The sequence below is a fragment of the Cydia splendana genome, chromosome 6, assembly GCF_910591565.1.
Source record: "Cydia splendana chromosome 6, ilCydSple1.2, whole genome shotgun sequence".
Taxonomy (NCBI): Eukaryota; Metazoa; Arthropoda; class Insecta; order Lepidoptera; family Tortricidae; genus Cydia; species Cydia splendana.
Window position 1 is genome coordinate 17,819,723 of NC_085965.1, and position 15,805 is coordinate 17,835,527.

General features: G+C 38.3%; 2 protein-coding genes and 1 long non-coding RNA gene across 4 annotated transcripts in view; 2 read left to right on the top strand and 1 right to left on the bottom strand.

The window, feature by feature from the left end:
* LOC134791805 (uncharacterized) overlaps positions 1-15,805 on the top strand; it is a 470,284-nt gene that overhangs the window by 143,226 nt on the left and 311,253 nt on the right. Inside the window, exon 2 of the long non-coding RNA XR_010144330.1 lies at positions 8,117-8,263. This is a non-coding gene — a long non-coding RNA (uncharacterized LOC134791805). The remainder of the gene's footprint in view (positions 1-8,116; positions 8,264-15,805) is intronic.
* On the bottom strand, positions 2,327-14,781 carry LOC134791644 (neprilysin-4-like). 2 transcript variants are annotated; one of them, XM_063762704.1, is made up of 13 exons: positions 14,188-14,781; positions 13,745-13,873; positions 13,315-13,454; positions 8,447-8,615; positions 6,591-7,456; positions 6,328-6,478; positions 5,992-6,178; positions 4,832-4,950; positions 4,213-4,605; positions 3,863-4,035; positions 3,429-3,613; positions 3,006-3,149; positions 2,327-2,506 (listed from the first exon to the last, which is right to left on the bottom strand). In XM_063762704.1, the coding sequence occupies exons 1-13, from the start codon at positions 14,610-14,612 to the stop codon at positions 2,330-2,332; spliced, it is 3,258 nt and encodes a 1,085-aa protein (XP_063618774.1). In that variant the 5' UTR covers positions 14,613-14,781; the 3' UTR covers positions 2,327-2,329. The 2 variants fall into 2 exon arrangements, with proteins under 2 accessions (XP_063618774.1, XP_063618775.1); XM_063762705.1 differs by lacking the exons at positions 2,327-2,506; positions 3,006-3,149 and having other exon boundaries at positions 3,435-3,613; positions 3,863-4,030.
* LOC134791678 (uncharacterized) overlaps positions 14,962-15,805 on the top strand; it is a 40,195-nt gene continuing 39,351 nt past the window's right edge. The window contains exon 1 of the mRNA XM_063762771.1: positions 14,962-15,747. Within this exon, the coding sequence (XP_063618841.1) occupies positions 15,585-15,747 (163 nt within the window). The 5' untranslated portion in view covers positions 14,962-15,584. The remainder of the gene's footprint in view (positions 15,748-15,805) is intronic.

The window sequence follows — 15,805 nt, forward strand, 5'->3', positions numbered from 1 at the left end:
ACCTACATATACTGATTCATGTATAGGTGCAGAAATTAATTGGTTTATTATAAAACACAATTCGACTAATGAGAGCGCCACTGGACGGTCGACGCAGTCTTAAGAGGCTGTCAATACCTATAACGCGCACACTGTCTAATTGTATCGGAGTGAATGAGATAGCACTGCCGCACGTAGCCGTTGGCCGAGTATCAGCTCGGCCCGAGTTGAACGATGTCTTTTTCGCTTTTATTCACTCACTTATTCAGTTATTTTTCTATCTACCTCTAATGGCAAATTTTAAGCGAGGCTAAAGGCTACGCTCAACTAGTGCCGCAAAGTTGATTTTCTCAATAGTTAATATTTTGCGAAGCTGAACAGCTGACTATTGATTAAAACGAAGAAAAAACCCTTAAAAGTGTGCCCAGTACAGTTTTTCATACAAATGCTCGACCTTAGCCTCACTTTTTACCTCAATTTACCATTGGTTTGTGTTCCACATGTCCTCTACTTCAGCTTAGCCTTTGGCCTCGCTGCGCCATGCTCGGCCTGCGGTCTCGCTTTTCAATACAATGGACATTGGTTGGAGTCTGTGCTTAACTACTTAACCTGAAGCCTGAAGCACGGCTTTGACTTCACATGAAAGTTCGCCTCACTGGGGCACTTCGGACTTTTAGGCCCAGGTGAAGATCGGTACCCGGCCTTGCGATATTGTTAACAAAAAATTTCGCGCTCGCTGCGCTCGCGTTTTTGGTTGGTTTTTTGGTTGACCCTGTATCTACATGTTAGCTTGACTGGTGAATGAATAGAGTTAGACCAAGAAAATTCTGCAATGATTTTGATAGCATACGCAGTGCTACTAGTGCAAATGTTATTTATACGTCATAATTTCATAGAAGTTTTGACGTTTAAAGTAACACTTGCACTGCATGTGTTATCAAAATCGTTGCAGAATTATCTTGGTCTAACTCTAGTAATTTTCTTAAAAAACTGCTTAAGTAACATCAATTTCAAGGACATTGGGTGTTGACAGCCCCATAATATGTGTGTAAAAGCGGTTTTATGACATTTTTTCAACGATTTTAACAAGTCTACAAAAGTTTCGGTTTCGGTTTCGGTTTCGGCCGAAACTAGAGCCAAAGCCGAACATTCGGTTTCGGTTTCGGTTTCGGCAAAAAAACATGTTTCGGTCGGACACTAGTTTTGACCTGTTTCGTAGTAAACGTTCGCGCGGACTCACATCTTGGTTCGAAATGAGTGCGCGTGCAAGTGAGTGGAATGACTGGAATGTTTAAATTGTTTTAAAATAATAAACGAGTACGATTATGACCCTGACTGTTTCTTATTCCAATTTTGTTTATTCAGAAATCAAGCAATGTTACTATCCGGTATCCGGCCCGATAGTAGGCAGCTATGCGGTATCCGGCCGGATGTAAAAATAATGGCCGTATAGGCCGGATACCGGATAGTAACCGAATATCCGGTGGATCTCTAGTCGAGACGCTCTGGAGCAGTGATGGGGACAACGTGCCCAGCGTCGAGATGCACATCTTCCTCAACTAGCATACCAGCCAATTTAGAATGGTAACCTAGCAATATTCATTTCTAATTAAAATTCAACAAGCCAAATCTGTCATGTTTGTTTTTGACGCGACCGACTCAAAGCGGATTTTAAATATTTTGTGTGTGTCTGGATCTTAACCTTGTTTTTTTTTATTATAGATAATAAAAAGACGGTTCGGTTTGCCAATTTATTACCCAATTATCCTGATTTTATACTACAAGTATCAGAGCTATAACTTATTTCTTTGTTTTTATTCGTATTTAAACAATATTCATGTCTTTCCAAATTACTAAATGATGGTTGACTGGTCGAAAATGCCTTTTGGCAATAAGTCCGCCATTTGTACATTATATCTTAATGCAGTTTAAACAAATAAATAAATGCAACTTTAAAAATGGGTGATATCACAGTTATTGAATTATTGGCGTTATTGCAATAAAATTATTTAAATTAAAGTCTTTTGATTTTTCAAAGCAGCACAGGCAGTTTTTAAACATCGTGCATCAGAGTTCTGGGAAACATGACAGGTTAATTCAATAATCAATGTTACTAACTCCCAACCCAATCCTCATAACTAATACTGAGGTAACATAGGCTTATGACATTATAATAAAAAATATACAAAATTACTTACCTTTAATAGCAAAAAAATATTTTAAATTACCAGGTATGTAACATACAAATCAACATCAACAAAATCAGGTTGGTGGTTTTAGGCACCTTCAACCTTAACTATTTCCACGAAAATCATGAGTAGTTTACCCTATTCTGTGGTATCACCAGATGCTACCACACTGTGCACTTTTCTTTCGGGTTCATAGGCGACCCGAGTGGACATTTGAATTCCCTGGCAAAGTCGTTAGAGTTCGAAAGTGTCCCGATGACACGGAATCGGCCCGGAGAGTGCACGGCTGTCTTGAGTTTGTTCCGCATTGCTTCAGCACGCATTGCGCCGCACCATACCTGTGAGTGTAATAATATCTTCAGAGGCCAATATTCACGATAATATAATACATCGTCTTCTGTACTAAGAATCTTCTTGCATCTACTGCCACATCTACTTATATCACTTTTCTTATAAAAACCTGTCTCAGCAGTTAATAAATAAATGACTGCCCTCAAACTAAAAGGCCACTAAAGTCTAGTTAGTACCTACCCTGGAAGACGTCAGCGGCTTTTTGATTTGAGGATGACAGATTAATATTGAGATACGAGTTACAGATCGATTCCCAAGAGCTGATTATTGCGGTTCAAATGTAAAAATATACCCAGAAGTTTAATCCCAATTTGTTTCTTTGGTAATTCTTCAATAATTTAAAGTTTCCGTATTTACACCTGCATCTGCTACTCCAAATCCCTGCTACACCTACTATAAATAGCTTTGTTTTAGGAATACACATAGAAAGTATGTGTATTCCTAAAATAATGTAGGCAATTTTAACGTCCTCATTTCAGGTGTTACCTGTGCAAAGTTAAGGAAGAACAGTTGAGTGTGTGTATGGTTGAGGCCGGGTAGCGTCTCGTCGGCGGCTCCGTTATTCTGGACCCAGCGGATGTAGGCGCGGAACGCTTGCTTCACGCCGCCATTGTCGGCTATGTTTTCACCCTGGAATATTACAACAACAGTTAGAAGAGTACTTTTAAGGTTGCCAATGCAGTTAGAGGTTATTTTGATTATTGTAGGAGCGTCAGGGCATGTATGTACAAAACGCAATATTTTGATGAAACCAGGCGGCCTAGCCAAGGTGACGATTGCTTGCATTTCGCCATCGAATCGTTTTGTGTCTCTCTATCACTCTTCCATATTAGTGTGACAGTGACAGTTGCGTTTCGTTCGCTACGTAGCGTTAGCGATTGGCATGTTGTATACGGGGCCTGTTCTCACCTGTGTGTTGACACCGTCGAGTTTCATGTTGACCTCAGGCACCACGTAGCGACCGTACTGATCTATCAGGCACTGCGCACGCCGATGGAACGCTTCGATGGCAGAGTCTGACCACCACCGGTGAAGGTTTCCGTTGCAGTCGAAGAGGCGGCCTTTATCGTCGAAGCCGTGCGTTAATTCGTGGCCTAGAAATTAATAACATTAATTATGTTTCTCACTTTATTTGTTTTACGTTTTAATAATAATAAATACATTTGTAACAAACGCTTAAATATTTAATCCCAATAGCTGGTAAATCTCAAAATATAATTAGGTCCACGTTAAAATAATCAAACGAAGGAGCAAATAAGTTATCCAGGGCACCTAGGGAGAAAAAAAGAGACTACGTTTGCATGGCGTACACTTTCTTCGTAAAGTTACTAAGCTCTTTTTACCTATGACGACACCGATGCCTCCGTAATTGAGCGACCGCGGAAAGTGGCGGTGGTAGAATGGTGGTTGCAGTATCCCAGCCGGGAACATTATCTGGTTCTTGTTGCGGCTGTAATACGCGTTTACCACTGCCGGCGCCGTGTTCCACAATGTCTTGTTTACTGGCTCGCCTATCCTAAAATAGTACCTTATTTCACAAATCACCTAGATGATTACAGCGAGTGCGCGATCAATCGACAGAGCGAAGAGAAGGACTTAATTTTATGAAATATGTAGTTTAAAAAATTCAGCAATTGATGAGCAAATTTCCCAGGAGATCAGTAAGAATTGTGTTACTTACTGTACCACTTACCGAGACTGTTCCATTTGAGTCAAATGTTGCAAAATGTTCAGAGTATTCTCAAAATATTTGTCAGGGTGTATTTCCACATCTTTATATCTCTGATCCAACTCTTTCTTGTTCAAAATAAAATCAGGATATCCGATCCTTAGTATCATAGCGTCCACTTTTTGCGCAGCTAAGTTTTTTGTCCCATCGTCTATCCAGTCGATTTTATAGAGTATTTCCCTAAAGGACAGCTGTATTTCTCTTGTCATAGTTAGGGTATCATTTTTGCTGGTTTCATCGAAGTGTTTCCTGACGAACATAGATCCAAGAGCCATGCCCATGTTTGAGTTCACTTGAGAGATGCAATTCTTCCATCGCGGTGGGGATTTCTCTCGACCAAACAATATGAAGTAAAATCTAAAAATTTTTTTTAATATAGGTATATTTAAATAATTTTCGTAAACTTTATTTTGCTTGATATATTAAATACCTACATTTTGAAATAAATAATAACTGTATAGTTATATCCAGTGCTCAGAAAACGTGAGTTATTTGCCTTATAATATGAAATTATAAGGTAAATATCTCACCCTCTCCGACCTCGGTTATTGACATGATTCAATTTTTAAATTTTTTTACTAACTGTTGTTTGGCTGACTGAAAACGATCATCAAGGTTGTTGACCCTGTGCCTGACAAAACGCCATAACAAGTAGTTAGCCAGCACCTCTGGATCCGTGTCATCAATCAGCTTTACGAGGTGCTAAAAGTAACATGAAGAATACTGATTTAAACTCACGATTTTTACACATTATTAAATTGTACAACGGGACTTAATCACATACCTATTTAAGTTTTTTTTTAACTTAAACACGCGATTAAGTCCCGTTGTACAATTTAATAACATGAAGAAACCCAGTCAATTATGGTTCAGAACATTTTTAGATTCTCCAAAAAAAAAACATTTAATTTAATGACGAACAAGAGTAAATTTCTTATAAAACTCCCCTTGAATAACCAAAAATAAACAATTATTGATGAGTACTATTAAAAGTATCTATTAGAACAAATTAAATTATTTTTCACAAAATATTTCAATTTGTTTTTATTTCAAGTAGAAACACTAGGGGGCACCATAAGCCTTCAGTAAGAAATGCATATACTTGGAAAACAATTCGACCTATGCCGCTGTGGCCCGGTGGCCGAATGGCACAGGCACCTGCCGCGATAGCAGAGGACGCTGATTCGATTCCAGCCTGGGGCACTGGAGGCCTTGGTCACTTTTTCTTAGTAGTATACTTATGACATTTATTTCAGTTTATAATGATTGATGAAGTTTCAAATTTATTTATTTATTTAATCGTATGGCATAGTAAAATAAACAGAAAACAAACAGTTATAAGCACAGATTTAGTCCAATCAGCCACTTGGCGGCCTCGTCGGTAAGGACGATCAGGTCTTCAGGAGGTCCGTTGGCATAGCGCGTTATGGGGCAGTCCTCTATAATGTGCTGAATTGTTTGTACAGTCTTAATTAAGGGAGCTGACCCCCCAAGACGGCACTGGTGCAACCTCAACAGACTCCGCAATGGCCATGGTCGCTGTGCTTACTACAAACACCTCTGTAGATGGGTGGAATCCCCGGCTTGCATTTGTGGCGAGGTTTCAAAGTTAAGTCATCATAATCTAGATAGTTCGAAATAATAGTAGATAAGGTATCCGTGAAAGTTGAACTGAGTGGGCACAAACGACCCCTTACTATACTTCATTTGATATAAAATTATTAAAAAAATATATTAACTCACTTTTACGTATGTGAGTGCAAAAAGCACAACAGTTTCATGTGAATGGACAGTTCTGTTCATCACGGCACACAGGTATTGTCTCCATCCAACCTCTGGCACCAACTTCTCTAGCTTACGTAAGGTCATTCTCCGATAAAGTTCCGATACGTTCCTTCTGTCCTCTGGAGCTGATGTTATATTTGCTAACCTGGTAGTTATAAAACGTTATTAACATATTTAAAATATAATAATGCTCAGCTAACCATAATATAGTGACCAAGTTACTAAAACATATAGGTACCTACAGAATTAATAGACTCTGTAATCAGCTAATATATTTTAAAAGAAAACCTTTACTTTATTTCAAAATTGATGAGATTCTCTGCACTTTGCAACACATGATTCTTACTTCCGCCCATTAAAAGAGCAATTGTTATGAGATAATGCTTGTATGCATCCAAGTAAACTTTATTTGAACTTTGGAGAAAGTATTCTCTTGTAGGCAAACCTGAAAAAAAAAAGAAAACACTGTAGGACATCTACTAATTTATCGTTATAACTACGGATTTGTACAAAATGGATTGACTTTATTTTATTTCCTCACATACTATCATACATACCTAAGCTCGTCTGGTCAAACTGAATAACGTATTCGTCAGAATTTTTTATATCCGGTCCTACCCACTCCGAAATTAAAATGTCATTATTGTACAATCGTAACTTTGCCATAACATCTAGCCAATCAAAATTCAGCGGTAACCATCTGGAGTCAAGAATAGGCCAGCCTCCAAACAAATTTAATAGATCTAGAAGTGGTTGGTGCCCACGTTTTTGTAGTATTTCGTAGTTCATACATGATTTAAATAGGAATTTAGCTTTCAATGCTGCATCGTCAGTTTTAGTGAACTCGTCTGAAATAGGCAAATTAGTTTTACTATCTCGTTTTGCTCTGCTTTTTCTTACGGTAGACCTATGAAGATCTGTTTGAATCACGGAATTGAGGTTAGCTAAGTTTCCTTTCAGGCCATGCTTGTTTCTTTTCCCATATTTTTCAGCAATGTCACCGTCTACGAAGGTATGCACGTATTTCAGTCCACTTCCTCTTATCTTCTTTTTTACGTTTTTCAAATTCTTAGGCTTCGTGTTATTGGCTTTTTTGAATATATCTCTTTCTTTCCTATGAAACAAAGTGTGGATACGATTAACCATTTGCGGTTTCCCTCCATCAGTTTTAATCCAGTCGTATCGGTACCTCCCATCATTGGAACTGTTTAATATTTCACTACTACTATCTATTGTATCTATGTGAAGCTTATTATTATCATCATGCATGTTTTGATAATGTTTTTTCATAGTTGTGTTTAGAGAACCAACATTAATGTCAAGGTTGGCGCCGGGATATTTGCTCGGGAATGGTTCATTGAATTCCAGTAGGTCCTTAAGTACGGCATCTAGGTTTTCTCTTAGCATTTCAAAAGTGTCGTATCTAGAAAATAGAATGATGTTGTTCTAACTGCAGTAGATATAGATACTAATGTATGTGGTCGAAATTATTTTACAATGATAGGTACCGTAATACCTCCCAAATATAGTCCAATACTGCAACTATGCTCCACAACTTCAAAAGGAAATTAACCCTTAAATGCATAGTGTTGCCAAATGTCTACAAAGCATTAGACAGCTCACAGACTTAAAAAAAGGCTTACGTTCTTGAACGCACCTTTATACCAAACGTCAAGTGGTAGGGTAATGATTTAAGGGTTAAATTTACGCAATATTTTTAATTTATAAAAATTACATTCGTTTTAAGACGAAAAGTCGGAAAGCTTGGAAAAATCCAGAAATTGATAATTTTAAGTATGTGATTTTGAACGGTGTTTTCGGGGTTTGTAATTATTTTATATTTAAAACTTTATCATAGGAATAGTGTACCTTTCTAATGGTAGTAAAAATTTTCATATATTTATTACTAAAAATTAGATATTTACATAAATATGATTTAGCCAATTCAACTTCTAACACTGATTTCGCAGGGAAAATCGAAATTATATATTTTTTTAATATTTTTCCTAGAATCGGCAAACAATTATATGATACATATATGAATTTCGGGCAAAAAGAAAAAATCATGCGTTTAAGGGTTAAGTATCAATACCAATGTTCCTTTTGGTTTACTCCGAATTTTTTCTTCCATTTATAAACATACCTTGCCTAAAACTACAAAAAAATACAGTAAAAGACACACCTGAACGAAAAAAATACAGTTATTTTTGGACCATAGTTGGGAGCTTTGGTATACTTGGGAGGTTTTACAACAACATACGAAATCAGCTAGAACTTCTTATAATAAGCTAGGTATATCGTTAGTGGAGATAAGTATATGAAAAGTTGGCCATTTAGTCGTGATATTATCCCCAACAAGAGAGACCCCTTTTGTAATTTTTCCTCGGGAAAATTGAGCCTCTATGCAACATACCCGGCTTTATCAGGTGGAATAGGATTCAGCGCGGCCCAGTTCCCGCACGCATATTGGTAGAAGTCGTGGCAGGGGTCGGCTTCAACGTCCATGTTTCGCTTCATGATGCTCGCCTGCGTTGCCCTTATGGCAGCTTTGTCGCCTTGGCCTTTCCAGAATGCTTGGATTCCTAATACCGCACGGAGAGGTTATTTAAAAAAATAATTTAAATTGTACACTGTTGTTATTTTAGTTACATACCTACTAACCACTAATTAAAGAACAATTAAATAATTTACGCGATTATCATACTCATGCGAATCCGCAAACCGCTCCGATGAGTGAGCCTTACTATCTTGGCTAGGCGCCCGTCGTGTCAGATAGTAACGATTCGGCGTCCATGTGTAATTGGAAAATCACCCTAGAATAATTTTAGCACAACAATAGGACCTTAACCTTGATCGATTTAGGCCAATAGGCAATTGGATACTGTCTGACAATCGTGTTATTGTTGATAAATGCGACGTGGACGCAGGTATGCAATTGTAATCCTTACTAAGTAAATGGCTTAAGCTATGATGTCATGTAGATGACTTTGCTGAAAATACGCGATATTGATAAGATTAAACGGTAATTATTTGACTAACAGACTGTAAAATGACAAAGCAAAAACAAAAATACCTAACTGACCATTCTTAAACCATACCTATAGGTATTAAGATAATGTATTCTAATGGGGACCTTTGCGTGACATGGCTTGTAAAGTGGGACACGATCTTATTTGTAGAGTCAGAAAGGCCAAAGTGCCGCGACTATACCTACATATATATATGATTGCCACAGAGTTGAGACATAGATATAGAGGTGGGATAGCTAAAGAAAAATCTCTGGTTCTGAATGAGTGAGTGTCGCGCTGTGACTAGTCGTATGCCTATTGCCTAGTATTGGCCTCATTTTTCATTACAAAACACATAAAATAGTAGGAAATACTTTGTAATACTAATGTCCCTTGCGGTCGCATATTTTTTTCATGATTCCATTGAATATTCTAACAATTGGAACTTGAAGCACTTGATTCCATGTTTCATTATTTATCAGATGCATTTTTGTTTAATTAATCCTTATTTTAGCTTATAAATAAACAAAATAAGCCTTCAGAAAACAACCAACAACAAATAGTATTGAGTTGACAGTGACATTAATGACAGTTCGACGTTCCGTTACGCTGATGCCCTAGTACAATTTCGAAACATGAAATTAAAATTCGTAAGACAAAAATAAATATTATAATAATTAACCCTCTAGATCCCAGATGTCTTAAATAATATATTTGATACTAATAAACATAAAATACTTCAATACAGGGACGATTTTCAGAAATAAACTTAAAATATCTCAAAGTAAAATAATGTTAACAGATTCGTACGTGATGTTTTCGAACGTTCCCTGCTACCTATGTGTGTGTAGACGTCATTAAAATTAGCTCCATCTTTCTCTAAACTGCATGAATGAAAGGGACATGATTTATACTTTGCAGTAAGCAATTGTGAACGTTAATATTTAAGGAATATGGCTTAGTAAACAAAATGGAGCTTATGATTTTTCTTCTTGAATCGAACGTCGTTACATGCCACGAGGCTAATAACTTCTTCCTCAGTTTTGGTGCCCTGGTATTTTTGGAATAGCGTTTGTCTCTATAAGTCACTGTTATGTCACTATTGTGTCGCCGGTTATGTCACTATTGTGTCGCCGTTTATGTCACCAATATGTCGCCGTTATTTCGCCGATATGTCGCCGTTATGTCGCCGATATGTCGCCGTTATGTCTCCAATATGTCGCCGTTATGTCGCCGATATGTCGCCAATATGTCGCCGATATGTCGCCGTTATGTCGCCGTTATGACCCTAGTCGCATGTCCCTAATAGGTCGCCAATACGTTGCATGTCCCTAATAGGTCGCCAGTACGTCGCATGTCGCCAATGGGTCACCGGTATGTCGTAGGTCCCTAATAGGTCGCCAATACGTCGCATGTCGCCAATGGTCGCCAATGGTCGCCAATATGTCGTAGGTCTCTAATAAGTCGCCAATTCGTCGTATGTCGCCAGTACGTCGCATGTCGCCAATGGGCCGCCAGAATGTCGCAACTTGTCGCCAGCATGTCACTATTAGGTCGCGAGACGCCAGTATGTCGCAAGTATGTCACCGTTTAATCGCCAATATGTCGCATAGGTCGCCGGTTCGTCTCTAGAAAAAGTTATAAAAGGCGGAGCGGACCGTCGACTCGGATCATTCATTCTTCAACCATCGGACTAGCAGTGACTCTGGTTTTCGGGCGTAACGTAATACTGGTAAGTGAAGTTACTCTGCTACTTTTTCTGTGTTTGTTTTTGCTTGGAATTATCCTGGTAAATTTAAACTTAGAATTTGTGTCTGTGTTTGGTTTTACGGAGACAATATCGTCGTAACGCTGGACATGGGCTGTTGTGGAGTTTCTTTACTGCCATGTATGGGATTTTAGTTATTGTGAAGTTTCCTACACCGTGTGTTCTGAGTGCCGTCATATTATGCAGTGACAATGTCGTTGCATGGCCGGGGCTTGGAATAGTGTCTGTGTTTGGTTTTGCGGGAAGAAATTCTCGTAACGTTAGATATAGATGACAGTGTTTAAGGGAACTTCACTTTTCTATTAAGTTAGTTTAATTTTGTGATAACTTAGTGTTTAATTATGGGGTCTTTTTGCTATTTTGAAACCAGATCATTGTTTGGACTGACAGTTTGTCCTGCTAAGCATTCACTCCGCCTAACGGTGCCAAAGGATTGGATGGTTAGGAGTCTATTGCTCCAAGTTTGAGAGGACTTGGCGTCTCTTCTATATCAACATAAGAGACGAATTATCTCACTAGTCTCAAGGCCCAGCTGTTTAGACGGATGTGGGGACGTCACGTGCGCGTCATTGGGTGTAAATCCTGCCCACTGAAGTCGACAGTAATTGAGACTAGGTCTCCTATTAAATATATTTATATATTTCGGTGCTCCGGTTCATACTAGTGCTGGTGGCGGGGACAGACTTCTGTCGTGACTGATATTACACTTAGTCTTTGTTGCGGCAGAGTTTCCCTCGTGATTGGTGCGTGTGTGTGCTAGGGTACTGATCCACTTATATACACGGAATAGGGCGACTTATTCTTATCCACCATGCCCGCGGGCGATAAGGAGGGAGTCAAATACACTGGCCTGTAGGTTGCCTTCTCGGTTTCGCCTGCCGAACGTTACAGCTTCTCGTAGGGACCACACTTGCGTATATTACAAAGCATTAGGTCGATGGTAAGAACGAACTATGCTTTGAATGTACTACATTAGGGACAATGGGTAGAGTTAGGGTAGAATCACACACTCATTTTGTCGTTTATTAGGGTCCTTTTTAGTTCTGGTTTATACAATTGATATGGTTGATATATATTTCTCTTTAAGGGTTTAAAAATATGGTTTCTTAATCTTAAAATACGAGTGTTTAACAGGTGAAGGGTTCATCTGCCTAAATCTTCCTAATTTCTAATTTATATGGGGATCATTAACGGCTTTATAAATTTTTATTTTTCATTTCTGGTTGTCTGGTGTAGGGACGAGGTACTGAGTAGTTCAACCTATTTTTCATGGTATTTCATAATCAATAATTAAATATCAAGCTGGGTTTAGGAGTGCAGGCTAGTCTGAGATGGAAGGATCGAAGATTGGTTCTGTTTTAGGGACCCCTTTGGCAGACAAGAGGTAGTCCAATGGGAATTTTGAGTGAAATAATGCTCATCTTGATATTTCAGTCTCATAAAACATGTATAGTTAGCAAATAAACTCGGTACTTCGTTTATACATCTAGAAAACTAGGACTTCTGTCTAGATTATCAGTTCTGGGGAATGGGACTAAGGGATTAGCATTCCTAGCTTTTGAATATAAAAAGATTAGTAATTATGATGACTGATGGATACTTTGACACTTCTTTTCATCATCATCTAGGTGCGCTTAAGTTACGAAGTGTTGGTCATAGCTCTTCCGGCTAAACTGGTAGGGTAGGTGTTCCGGTTAATACTTGCAAATCGGACTAGGAGTTCCCAGACCTGCATCGAGTGTGGAGGTGGCATGTGTGAGTGAATCACACATCGTTTAGAAGATGATAGTTAAATATAATTATCCTTAAAAGCTAGGGAGTAAAAGAGCTTATCTCAGGAGTGCTGCCTCTATATTATCCCGGGAACTTAATAGGTGTGGCAGGATTTTACCAAAAATATTTTTATATATTTATATCATCATATATGCTGCAATACTTAAATACATTATAGTAAATTTTACACCATCCTTTACGTTGCACTAATAAATTCTGAATAATTTTCTATTTCTCTGAATAATTTTCTTTAGATTATTTCTTACTTCCATAAATAATTATTTTATTACCATAAATATCTGTTCTCAAAATCTAGGTAATAATAAATAAGGTCAGAGTCCAAAATTTAGCTGATACTCATTAAAGAATTTGAGGTTGCCGCGGTTCACTTCAAGGGGTCCTAACCACTAGCTAGACGATCACATGGCCATATTTAGGGGTATATCTAAAGGGGGTGTTCATATTACGAGTAGGTAAGTAAGTAAGAAAGGGGGGGAGGTACAGCGCCTAAAAGAGGAAATGTGTGTTATGAAGTCAGTTTTATTTTTGCGATCGTATACTTCTCTTTTAACGTTGTTATTATTATAGCCACTCACTTGCTTGATATTTTTATAGCGAACTCTATTGCCTAGGTTTAAGGGTGACGACTGGTAGCTACAGCTACCAAAAGCAAATAGTGAATAGGGACCGTGCGCGTTGAAGGGTCTTCTGTTTCTTCTACCTATTAAATACCTGGATGCGATGAACTATGCTTATTCAAGTGCAGCGCGGAAGACTCCATCTCGCCCTCCTCTAGTTCTGGTTGACTACGGATCTGCTCCACCACGTCGTCTAGAGGGCCGCGATCCACGTGATTTCGATGCTCCACGATACTATATCGACATTAGAAATAGTAAAAATACAAGAAATTAGGTAGGTAGGCAGGTGAATCCCGTGAGGATCTCCCGAAATGCTCTTAGAAAATGGGTATTTTTTGAGCAATAGGACCTGAGAAGCAGCAAGTTCAATGTCATTTACATGTTTAGTAGGTAGCTGAAAAAACTATAGGTTGTTAGATTACACCCGATATGTAACGTGGGAGATGATTTCAATTAACGTATTAATATCCTTTCTTATGGAAAATGGTCTAAGAAATAGTATACGTAATTATTTGGATACGCACGTTCGAAACCCTTCCTTTTCTTCCTGGGTATTGGTTTCCGCGGAGTCATAAGAATAGTCTTCGTAACTCTCTCCAGTGCTTTCCTGATCATGCTCTTGGACCTCGTGATGATGAAAGAGGGGATCTTCCCTAAAGTAAATAAAAAAAAGTTATAGTAGACCGAGTTAGATTCAATTTTCAAAATTCAGTTTTACGTTAGTAGTCTTGAACTTTAAAAGAAATAAAAGTACACCGACCAGCCAACCAGAGCAGTACTGTAAAACCTCTAGTCAGTCAGTCCAAAATAAAGTCATTCACTTCTATAAAATTACGGCTTAGAATGGACCATGAAATTCCTTGGAAAATTCCAAAGGACCATTCGGGTCAGCCTATAGTTTCAATGTTTACCTAATTATAAAACGCTTACGTAACATTCACATAAAAAAAAAATCACATGGACTTACATGTAGTCTTGTGATGTAAACGTAAATTTGCTATTACGTTCCGGCCTGATCGGTCCACTCACACCTTCCCAAGCGTCCCACCAAAAGCTGACACTAGTAACTGGGTCTTCTAAACTTCTTTTAGACTTTGAATGTCTTTGCGATTGTATCAGCTCTTCAGCCGGTAAAAAGGAGGTTTGGAACCCTTGGAACAGGTCTCTTTCCTCGGGAGGGATTCCCTCCAACTTGTTGTACGTCTTCGGGATGTTTTGACCAATGAAATGAGTTTCATCTGCACAATCCGAGTCACTGATTATGAAGCATGTAACGAGGAAGGTTAGTAGTACTATAGCTGTGACGATTGTCAGAAGATTACCGGTCTTCGGGTTTTGTTTTATACTCGTAGTTATACCATGGGGTGGATTACGCAAGTCTGCCCGCTTCATGGCAGCTTTCGACAGGGAACGTCAGTTCTGTCTGACGGATATTCGTAAGTGGAACATCACACTACAGCGTCGCACCTATTGTGTGACCATGTCGTTGGATTTGCTACGTAAATTGCGAGTAATCACGGGCGGACCGGTGTGTCGCCTGTGCAAACTCGAACATCTAACTGATGATACGGACCTTATCTAACGACTGACTATGTGTGTTCAATAAACCGTATGGTTTTGCCTGTTTTAGCTTTATTTTGAAGTGATTCAACCTTCTTAATACAGCACAGTAACCAAAGAGTACTTGGAACATTTGACATACGTTGGTATTGGTAGCTATTATGTCACAGTTGTCAAAGATTTTTGCTACACTATTACATATACGATAAAATTAAAATTTATTTAAAGTTGTGATTAATAATGCAACAAAATAATAGAGAAAGGTGTTGTACCACGGACAGTTTATTTTTACTTTTTTAATTTTTAGAAAAAAGAGAACGCTTGAACTACTGAATATGTAAACATTTAAAAATAAATTATTTAAGTTCATTACCCGATATGAAACCGAGTCATTCGTTCTGATTATCGTGATAATAGGATATCCTGGCGCCAAAGAAGGGAAAAGTATCCATGGCATTTCAGTCCAAGTGTACCATGGCCTGCAATACCCTGCCTTGAATATTGTGAAATATTTTATTCAATATACTTAATCAGTAATCAGACGCTATACCTGAGGCCTAAGATACACTACTACTTACGTAAGTAGGGATAGAGCTATTTGTTAGAATGAGATACTTAATGATATTCATCTCTCATTCTGTAGTATAGCGTATAGCTGTGTCCCTTGGTCGCTACTTACGTAAGTAAATTACATGTGTTTACACCTTTGTGCTTTGGCCTAATAGTCTCAAGTTTCGTAAGTAAAATCTTGGTAAAATCACTTAGCACATGGCATATATTCCAAAATATAGGCATTAAGTGCACATGTGTATTTGGATATCGTCAAGTGTTTGTTTGTTTAGAGGTACAACCGCTTTCCCTGCTGATCAACGTTCTTACACTAGCCATCACATTACCTTTGACGAAGTATCAAAGCAAGTGCATCACCTAAGAGATGTTATACTATGGGATATTCAGAGTGGTTTTGGTATGCTCAATAATTACATTTTCCTCCTTAGCTTGTGTAGCAGTAGAAGGTAGGTAGT